Raw genomic sequence first — 11,079 nt, 5'->3', positions numbered from 1 at the left:
ATATTGATAACATTTAATTATTTACCAAACATCCCCATTTCGGCCTTTTTATTCGCCCGTCTAGATGGAACGTACATGTATTATGCTATCACACTCGGTGTCCGTCCGTCCGTATGTATGTCCGTTATATAAACTTTTCCTTGTAAACGCGATAACTTCAGTTTGACTTAACCTACATGTAGGCTCATGTAATTTGGTGTGGATGATACTAGCACAGATCCCAGAAAGCCTATTGATTTTGAGGTCAAAAGGTCAAAGCTCAAGGTCACGTTGACTTATTTTCATTGTACCCTTCTGCAGTCCTTGTAAACGCGATAACATCAGTTTAACTTAATATAGGCTCATATAATTTGGTGTGTATGATACTAGCATTGATTTTAGGAAGCCTGTTGATATTGAGGTCAAAAGGTCAAAGGTCAAGTTCACAGTGACATATTTTCATCTTACCATTCTGCAATCCTTGTAAACACGAAAACTTCAGTTTAACTTACCCCAGGCTCATATAATTTGGTGTGTATGATACTACATGTAGCCTGGATCCCAGAGAGCCTTTTGATTTTGAGGTCAAAAGGTCAAAGGTCAAGGTCACAGTGCAATATTTTCATCTTACCCTTCTGCAGTTCTTGTAAACATGATAACTTCAGTTTAACTTTAACCTAAGCTCATATAATTTGGTATGTATAATACTAGCATGGATCCCAGGAAGCCTATTGATTTTGAGGTCCAAAGGTCAAGGTCACAGTGACACATTTTCATCTTACCCTTCTGAAGTCCTTGTAAACTGTAAACGCGATTACTTTTATAGTTGAACTTAACCTAGGCTCATATAATTTGGTGTGTATGATACTAGCATAGATCCTAGCAATTCTATTGATTTTGAGGTCAGAAGGTCTAAGGTGTAGTCGGTCTAAGGTGTAGTCGCTACCTTCCATTTCTTGCTTTACCAATAACTCTATTTTTCCGCCTTACAGACGGGCGTATTATGTGCTCACCTTAGCGACACTCTTGTTATATGTGTGTATAAACCTGAAGAAGCAATAGAGAAATTCAAATTTTTCTTAATAAACTGGTATATATTCATGGAAGCCTACACGCACACAGGTTATATCTCATTGATATATTAAACACAATTGATAAGAAATTCAGTATCGATGCAGTTGAAATTCTTTCATCCATTTTTGCAAAAGGCAGGAGCATCACCACATACAATACTCAGTAGTTATGAATTCACTGAAATTTTTTTAAATCCAGTGTTATCACCATATTGTTCTTAGCACTTGTTTATCAAGTTGATTTCCTTCCTTCGTGACTTTCACATTTACATGTATATGAAAAGTTAGATATCAATTCATCATACTGTACCTACCTTATGCATAGCTGCTTCTACCCTACCCGGTATCGCGACAATTTTCTCTGGGATCTTCTTCATTACATCAGCAACATGAACAGTCCCAAACTTGGCAGTAAAGGATTTGAGCATGTTGCCCCCTCTTGACTCACTGCTACCAGAATCCCTAATCGAAGTCTTTGATCGAAACATTGCTCCTGAAGTGTTTTACCTCATAAAATAAGCACCTTCCTGTTTGTTGAAATCTATTACGTGTCCGCGGTTTCTAGAGCTTTTCAAAAACTTTAGAGAGAGGGGAGCTGAGTAATTTTCACTCTCTCTTTCTGCCTTGATCACAGCAGAGTTTTTGTCTCCAGGTATAGCTGCTGTGTTGGCAAGAACTCAAAATAACTCTGGGTAGTGTGCTGGTGATGAGTTGATTAGTAGAGTGTGTCTTAATACAAGAATGAATGTGCAGGCATACTGAACGTGTAAACTACCAGTATTTTGCTCCCCATATGGAATCATGCACCCTCATTATTCTCTTCATGTAGATTTGTAGCACAGAAAGAGCAACTGGAAAATTATGATAGCCTCCGAGCAGTGGTGCTTGTCCCCGGCTTCATTTCATTGACTTCCTTGGCCCCCCTTGTATTAAAGGCATGTAGACAACCAGTCAGCAACCAGCACTGCAGGTTTTTCCCTGGTACCATCACAAGAGTGTCTTGTTACAGGAATTATCATTTTCTATTTCATTGAGAGATTATGACAGTGCACTGCATGACTATACAGCCCTGCAGTCATTTGCCCTCTGGACCCCGTCTTGTGATCAGAAATAGAACGAGGGGCATGTTACCGAACAAGTACTTTGGGTAGTGTTCACTGTTGGAAAGTGATTTCACTTTCTTTTCAGCATGGAATCATCACAAAGTTTTGAATCGTACTGGTGGCAGAGGGTAGGTTTCTTTCATTCTTGAAGGTGTGATGTACATGTATATAGCCAATTTTGATGGCATCGAGTTGTGTATTTAAAATGATTTTGTAACGAGCTTTACACACCTCTCATTCCTTGCATTTATGATTCATAAAATACCCTTAAAGGTGTACTGTACTTACAGATTGTTTTGTGATGCTATTATTAAAGAATAATGCAACGGTTTTGTTTTTGCCTTGTTTTCTTGTGCGTATGATGAGTCCATAAAGTTTTTTGAACCTCCAGAAATATTGTTATTTCTGTTTGATAAGAAAGGTTTTGTTATTGCACTCTGTTGAACAGGAATACTTTCAATTTGATCCTTCTGTAAAAAAAAAAAACAGAACTTCAGTCTTTGGATAACGTCTGTATTATATATTCTGTCTTCTGTAACTGACAAGTAATTATGTTGAATAATCACCAAAATCACTGCCATTATTCAGACTTTCAGAGCAGGATGATGTTTTACAAATACCATTTTGAATTCGCAATTAATAACATGTAATCTCCTATTCTCCTTTGTATACAGGTACATGTATGTATTGCATGTACTCTGAGTGTGATTTTGGTAGCATCTCTTGAAAGGATTTGTTGGATGTTACAAGGCTGTTTGTATCAGACAGTTACCATTCTGTTTTTCAGTCAATCAAAATTAAGGAGAAACATGTAATGTTACCCTGAAAAATATGGCGATGTATTTGATAGAGGAAATGAAACATATTTTCAGAGGAAGATGAAATCATCAAATTAGTGTTTTTCTTTTACAATTTGAAACTGATCAGTCCTTACTCAGAGATTTTTTGATTTGATATCACTTTATTGAAATCACAATAAAGGAAAGAAATTTACAAAGTCAATACAAAACATGATAAAAATTAAGATAGGCCCAGGTCATGACGCATAACTTTCGATGCAGGGCAGTAGTATAAAACCTAATTATACATGTAGCTCTTATTTTATAATAAATTTTTTTGAACATGACAAATCTCTATGAAAACTAAGGCATGTCAAGAAATGATTGACATAGCTCTTTACTGTAAATCTACCTTCACTCTTATTCAGAGATTTATATATGTATGAAACAAAAATAAAAACACAAAAATACTTCTGTTGAGAAATCCCTTTAATAAAACACAAGTTTGGTGTATCCTTGACCAATTTTTCTTCACAGCTTGATTTTGACATTCAAACTGTTGTTGCTCACTTATGCACAAAGTTTTCATATTATGAGGTATGAAAGTGCAAACGCAAAATTTGTCTCACTTAATCTTTTTAAAATCACAGTACCATAGTATCATAGTATTAAACCATTCCAGAAATGCAAAATGCATGTGTTATTAATGTACTTTCTTTATATTGATATCTCAGAGATTTTTGTGTTGGCAAAAGACATAAATTGAATGGACCAAACCAATTCACTGGTACAATGGTCATGCACACTTAAAATGCTGGGCAACATATGCCCTTTTTACACAGGATTTTCTTAACCCTGGACTATCGCTAACCCCGTACTATCCTTAACCCCGTACTATTTTTTTTCCTTTTCACACATGCCAAATTTTTATTGCTAACCCCGGATAAGGAATGCTTGCTTTTCACACACGAAACTCGCTAACCCCGGACTAGTGGTTTTTGTCGATCATTCGTAGTACAAGTACTTCACTCGTACACTTTTTACACACGCTACAATTTCCTTAACCCCGTACTATAGGTGGGGCCAAATTGCCATTTAGGCTTAGCCCCATCTATAGTACGGGGTTAAGCTTAGCCCACTTTCGTTTTACACATGCGATCTTAACCCCGTACTATTGCTCTTAGCACCGCAATTGGTGGGATAACCCTGCTTTTTTGTAGGGCCAAATAATCCCGTACTATAGGTGGGGTTAGCCCACTTTGCAAAAATGCTGTGTAAAAAGAAAGTGGGCTAAGCTTAACCCGTACTATAGGTTGGGCTAAATTGCCATTTAGCCCCACCTATAGTACGGGGTTAAGGAAATTTTAGCCTGTGTAAAAAGGGTATTACAGTCCACAGTGTCGGGTAATGTATGTTGGTATATTCTGGGCAATTATTATCCAATTGAGCAAATTTATTACCCAATAGTTATCACCCAATTTTGGCAGATTTTAATCAATAATTGTGTGGACAGTATGTTGCTCAGGGTTGGTTAAAAGTTGAGCATTTTTTTGCCCAACTGTTTAGAGTGTGTGCATGGATGGTTTTCCAATATACAGTATACAATGTAGGTACTTAAATGATTTTTTTGCATGCAATTCATTCACTTTTCGACAGGAGATTAAATTGATCTGTCTCTTTCAGTAGCAGTAAATTAACAAAAGTAACACCATTCTGTATTACATGTACATGTCTACACATGTACATTTATACTCAGTGCATACGTACATGTCCATAACTCTGTTGAAATGAATTGAACACAGGTGTACATACTGTGTTCTTTCAAACAATTACAATAATAAAATTGATTCTTTTTATGCTGGTACGCTGGCTGTTAACTAGAAATTTTGCGCTAAAAAAGGTTTACCATTGTTTCAGATTAGTACAAGTAGATGAGAGGTTTTATTCCAGTCTCATCAAAATCATTCATTGCAATATTATTAAAGACAATCTGTTTAATATTCAGTTAATGCCCTTTTCAGCATTACATTTTTTAGCGCAAGATTTTAAAAAAACTGAAAATAGTACACTAACTTTTCCTCACACTTCCCTTCCAATCTTGCTTGCCTTTGATTCCAATCCAACGTGACCCTTGCACTTGCAAAAATCTATATTTTATATTTTTAATAAGATCCAGCTGCAATGCTTCATGAATATTCACATAACCTGAAGCCTTGAAGGTTGTTAGCACAGTATTTGAAATGCTAATAGAGAGATGAATGCTATCCCCATAGGGCATGGTGAGGAGGAGAGCAGGGCATGCTGGCTGTACTGTGGTTCGTGAATATAAATGCCCATTTCATTTCGTTAGCATGCCTGTTGCTGATGTATAATTAGATCATCATGACAAAGTCATATTTTTTCAGCATTGAGCTTTCTCATCCAATATACCGGTATGTATCTTGAAAATGATGAAGGCTCTACTGCGTGAAAGGTCATTTTAGTGGTTTTCACGTGAACAGACTGGCATTTTGCGTACATACATGTAGTTCATCAATGTATTGGCTGAATTTAGCTTTGGACACCGACTGCAGAGGAGTGTATCCTTGTAACGATGTGCGATGTTTGTTGGAGTTCGACTGAATATACATGTAGAACAAAGTATATTCACTGACGGTAATTGATATTCAGTTTCATGCATCGACCACCAATATGATCGGACCGGAGTATATAGTAAGTTTGAGTTTTGGATTTTTTGATCAGATTTGGCAAGGTTCCTTGAAATTGTGAGATATTGATCATGTGACAAATCTGTACATCTCAACTGGACGAGAGAATTTTATTCATGTACCCCTGCTATTGTGTCAAGGGAGCATGCATGTAGTGAACTGTCGCGGAATATCTTTAGAAGCAATGGTTTGGTTTTATTCAGTGTTCAATAAAATTGGTACATTGGTATTAGCCTAAATATTTACATCAGTCTTCATGTGAATGTAGAGTGAAGAATACACGAGGCACATTATTTGATTGTATCAGATTTAGTTGCAATGAAAATAAAAACATGGATAATAGATTTATGTTTTAATATTTAATGGTATTTCTAGTTTTATTTTTTGTGTAATATACATGTAGGCAGGGCACTCATTTCATTTGCAATTGTGTATTGCATACAAACACATGCAGTTCATCCTTGGCATTGTCTCTACATGTATGTATTGTCCATTTAATACAATGTTGACATTGAAATACACCCTGTAGTAAACCTTCATATTTTAGTCAAAAATCTCGAAATCTATGATTTTATGGACAGTATTCACAATAGTGACATAGCCGAACTGCCGAACCGAACAGAAATTCGCCAAACTTGGCACTTACAAACTGAACGCAAAGGCCTGGTTCAGTTGTTCGGTAAAAAAAATTATGCACATTAATATTACATAAGGGGACTATATAGATTTAAATATAAAATGAAAAAAAAATATTAGTGATTGTGCACAATAAGAATTCCACACAAAATATTTTTTAAAATCCACTATTTAAGCTCCCATCTCATCTTTGAACTGTTATCAACTTCAGAATATTTTATTAACATGAATATATTTTTTTCTTCATGAAATGTGGGGACATTTTAAGCTAAACTCTGTTAAAAAGTGTAGTTGAATTACGTATTGCTGTATTCGATCATGATTGTAATCGGATGTACTTGTATTGTATTTAGTTATAGAAAAAACACATACATAAATTGACTGACAAAGTAATGGGAAAGTACATGTATATATATTTCACCTTCTGAAATTTCCATATGAATATAAAAGATAAATGAATAAGAGATGAAGGAATGAGGTTGGAAAAAAAACAAAAAAAGATACAAAAATTCAAAGCAAATCAACACACATTCCCTGATCGTGTTCCGTAATTGGTTGAAAAGGAAAGTTGAAACAGGAAGTCCAAACAACCTGCTCTCAGTTGCTTTTATGCTGGTAAAATTCATATTCTGAATTTGAAATGTTTTTCCATTGTCAATATTTTCTAAAAAGTGGTTTAATCTGGTCAATAACTGAGAATGAAATGATAAATTATCAGTTCCATCTTGGTTCTGAAGATCAACGCCGAGTGATTTCACAACACTAAAAAACACAGTACAGTCCCATGTAATCATTTTCGTGTTGGAAAGATGTTTGAAGTCATGTACATGTAGCGTCGATCTTTCGGGACCAAGAATGGACTTTTTAAAGTAATTGATGGACCAGTTACCAGTATTAATCACTTTTCAGAAAATAGGGACTTTCTAAAAGATTTCATATTCTTTGGAATGTGAATTTTACCAGTATAATCACAGTTTAGTTGAGGTTGTTTTAATACTGTTCCGACACTCCCGATCAACACTTTCCAATTTGAGAAGCTGCGTTTGCAACATTGTTATTGTAATCGATCATGATCATATGTATGTGAAATAATCATGAAAAAAATATTCTGTTCTATGTGATTCTGTTTCTGTCCTCATTCTCTTTTTATCAATATTTTTTTCTTCATTTTTTTATTCAATTTAAAAATGAAAGTAGAAATGACTCTTATTTTTAAAGGTTGAAATAAATAAAAGAAAGTTATGCAACAATTTTTATAACCATTCTTTTTAGATACAAAATTTATAATGAATATACGACAGATCTTTAACGTTTTAATTTGTCCAAGGATTGGCAATCCTTTGTTTTATATATTATTTTTGCATTTATTGCCGAACCCCGAACCGAACCAAAGTTCGTAAAAAAATTGCCGAACCCTGCCGAATCGAATTTGAACATGCCGCCTGACTTGCAGCACTACTTGTACTTCACAAGAATTTTATTTTTCTGTAATATTGCTCTACAATGTTTGTTTATAGTGTACCAATCAAAGATTATAATGCTACATACATGTATGTACTTTGAATGCAGAACTCATACATGTACATGTACATGTACAAGAATATAATGACTATTAATAATGCACTTGGTAAAAGGGGATTCTGTATGGGTGGCTACAAATTTGAACATGGAAAAAATATGATAATTATGCAATTTATGCACTAGAAATTATGATTTTTAACATTTTAGGGCTCTAGTTCTTTCTCAACCATAAATTTTTTTGAAATCATAGTTTAGTTGATTTTGTGTGTGATTAATCTGAATATGAAAATCACTGACCATATTCATGCATTGGAATATGAGTGCACTACAATCCCATTGCACGTCATACTGAATACTTCAATTCTAAAAAAAAAATGTTTGTATTTGGAATCATGTCATACATGTATGACACTCTTGTCATATTGTGAGTCATACTCAAAAAAGCTGAATCCTCCATCATAATAGTTGGATTAATCATGCATGACAAACGTAGGACAGCACTCTGTGGTGCATGTATATTGTACATGTATGGTGTACAGATCTGGTCATGCATGGACGTGATATTATGACTCAAATTGTGTATGAAAATTATTGATTCTTGAATGATAAGGCAATACTGGATACGAGACCAATTAAGCCTGCCGATGATGGTTGCATGCAGTTCCAAGTATTCTCTGTCAAATTTCACTAGAAATTAGGGTTGTTATCGATAATGTCTTTATTGCTGGTCTTGTGCCACTTAGCGCTTTATATGATAACCTTTCTCCCGTTATCGATAATGCCCGCTATTATGTAGGGACACTGATTTTCCATGATTTCACATAATTCACGGAAACCGCCATTTGAAAGTGGCTTTTCAAAGGAAAAATAAGGGAAAACATATTTTTCCTCAGACTACACCGAACAGCAACAGTAATTTCTCCAAAATTTCAACAAAATACAAATACTTACTAGCCACAAAACACAATCTCACCCCCACTTCGCTATAATTATGACAATCCAAATATTGTGACTGCACTCCACTCCATTCGATCGAATCGAAAACATCACAAGCGCAAGCTCAATTTTAACGAAGTACGAACTAATGTAGAATTTGGCAGCACATGGCCATGTATTGCTTCCTCTACGTTTGAAGATGTACAGCATGATATCAAAATGGCGGGTAGGCGAAAGACGTTGACTGCTCAGAACAATAGTGCCAAAATTATCGATAAAACTTTATGCAACCCTAAAATAATGCTAATAGCGTGTAAGGGATGTATTTATGCTAAATATGTTTGTTAAAAGATGTTACATGTACAATGTATGTAACCATTTACATCCAAAAGTATTCTTGGTATAGTGCCATACAAGTTTGACCAACGCAAATAAGTGACATCGCTATAATGCATGAAAAATGCGTATTGATTATGTTTTGTCCATAGTTATCGATATTGGTAAGATATTTTTAGGAATATATCTGACAGAGTTTTCTTAACAATAACAGCCCTACCAGAAATGGAGAGAAGTGATTTTTCCACATGTCTTCATGTACATATCGGAAATTTACTGCATTTGCATAATAATTTCTGGAAATAATGAAATACATGTACAATGTATATTGTCCATGTATGTCTCTTTAAATCCTCTCACGGTCTCACCTGCACTACACCATAGTCATAGGGCACTTTGATGATAATTTTGACATTTGTAAGTGTCTGCTTTCCAAGATACTGTAGATTTAGAACCATTAAAGCTTCCGGCTTGGCTTCATTATCAGATCCATTGCCATTAAAAATTTTTGTTGAAATAATGGTTTGCATGAAATATTGTATGGGAAAATTGTGAATCATGTATTATCTGTGAAGAGATCTACATGTACTTGTCAGTGTACTGTACATGTACTCTTCCAGGGCAGGTTATTGTAATTGTAATTTTTTTAGGGCTATCTTTTCCACATTTTGATTACAGAATTTTGGGGGCTATTTCTTTTATTTTAAGGGCTACTGTACTTTTTAGGTGCAACAAGTAATTATGCAGTAGGCCTGAAATCTTGAATACAGACATTTGCGACGGATCTTGGGGTGACTCTAGATAGAATGGTCACACTAAAATTGCATTTTGGAGGAATTTTAGCAGTGAGTTTGACTGTCAAGAGGGCGAAATTGCCCGTTGCCCTCATGTTTTTAGCCATGCTTTACTTTTCTCTTGCACATATACATCTCACTTCATCGTGTAAAAAATCCCATACCATACAATTCATACTACAATACAGTACTTACATGTACAAATATTTTCCTTTTTTATAGTGTGCATGTAGTCAGCCTCTGGATATTAAGCAACCTACATGTACAAAGAGCTATAAACCGTGCTACATGTATTCATTTTATAGTATACATGTAGATAGAAACTGAAACTTGAAGGCACTTGTACAGTCTACTAAAGTACTGTACAATTTGTACTGATTTATTTTGACTAATATTTTGTTCATTTTACATTTCTTCAGGGAAAAATTGTAATTTTTTTTTTGGGGGGGCTCCATTTTTAATTTTTAGAAATTTTTTTGGGGGCTACTTTTTTCATTTGGGGGGCTCCACTTTTCGTATAACGTATCATATGTAATGTGCGACCCAGGATCATTCGCCCATCCTGCTTGTTTCCAAATTGATATTTAATAACATTGTTTATTTTATAATTGCTATTCATTTTTCTTTATTGTTCTTGATTGTTAAATGATTATCTAGTTTTGTGTTGTTCAGTTAGATCTAATGTGTATTGTTTATACATGTATATCAATGTATTCAATTATATGGACCTTCTAAATTTTATAATTTTGTCCATCCAAGGGATAAGGATGAAGTTTATCAAATTTGAACAGAATTTGTGCTTAGAGGAATCGTTTTCATAAACTTAAATTTCTTATTTGATAAAAACTCACTGGAAAATTATTTTATGAATAGCAGCCAGACAGCTACATGTATAATGTCAACATGTCAATTTATTTCACAAGCTACATGTGAGATACACCTACGCCAGCCCGGCAGAGCCACTGAATGCTGCACAGCTCACAGTAAATCCTCACCGCAACACGGGCGTTGTGAAACTGCATTAGTGCCATTAAAAAAAAAAACCCGCTGAAAATACTAATTTCTCCTTCAGATTGTGAAATCCGCGGCATATTTTCAGAGCACCAGAGGGCTAAGTTCAGATTTAAGAACTGGGGTTGCCGAAAAAACACGCTAAAATAAAAAAAATATGATTTTTTTTCAGAGTTCACAATCTTTTTTACTTGCAAATTCAG

The 11,079-nt window shown here is 34.8% G+C and overlaps 1 protein-coding gene across 4 annotated transcripts in view; it reads left to right on the top strand.

Annotated features, from left to right (window-relative positions):
* The first annotated feature begins 1,085 nt into the window (after positions 1-1,085).
* The window catches only part of LOC121416124 (secretory carrier-associated membrane protein 1-like), a 29,786-nt gene continuing 19,792 nt past the window's right edge, over positions 1,086-11,079 (top strand). Inside the window, exon 1 of one of the 4 annotated variants that reach the window (XM_041609587.1) lies at positions 1,086-2,283. In XM_041609587.1, coding sequence (XP_041465521.1) covers positions 2,242-2,283 — 42 coding nt within the window. In that variant the 5' untranslated portion in view covers positions 1,086-2,241. Of the gene's footprint in view, positions 2,284-5,490; positions 5,647-11,079 lie in introns of those variants that run through there. The other 3 variants (XM_041609586.1, XM_041609588.1, XM_041609589.1) reach the window with 3 other exon arrangements.

This window comes from Lytechinus variegatus, chromosome 5 (genome assembly GCF_018143015.1).
Source record: "Lytechinus variegatus isolate NC3 chromosome 5, Lvar_3.0, whole genome shotgun sequence".
Classification (NCBI taxonomy): domain Eukaryota; kingdom Metazoa; phylum Echinodermata; class Echinoidea; order Temnopleuroida; family Toxopneustidae; genus Lytechinus; species Lytechinus variegatus.
Note: the sequence above shows the minus strand (reverse complement) of the source record. Positions and strands in the feature narration are given on the sequence as shown.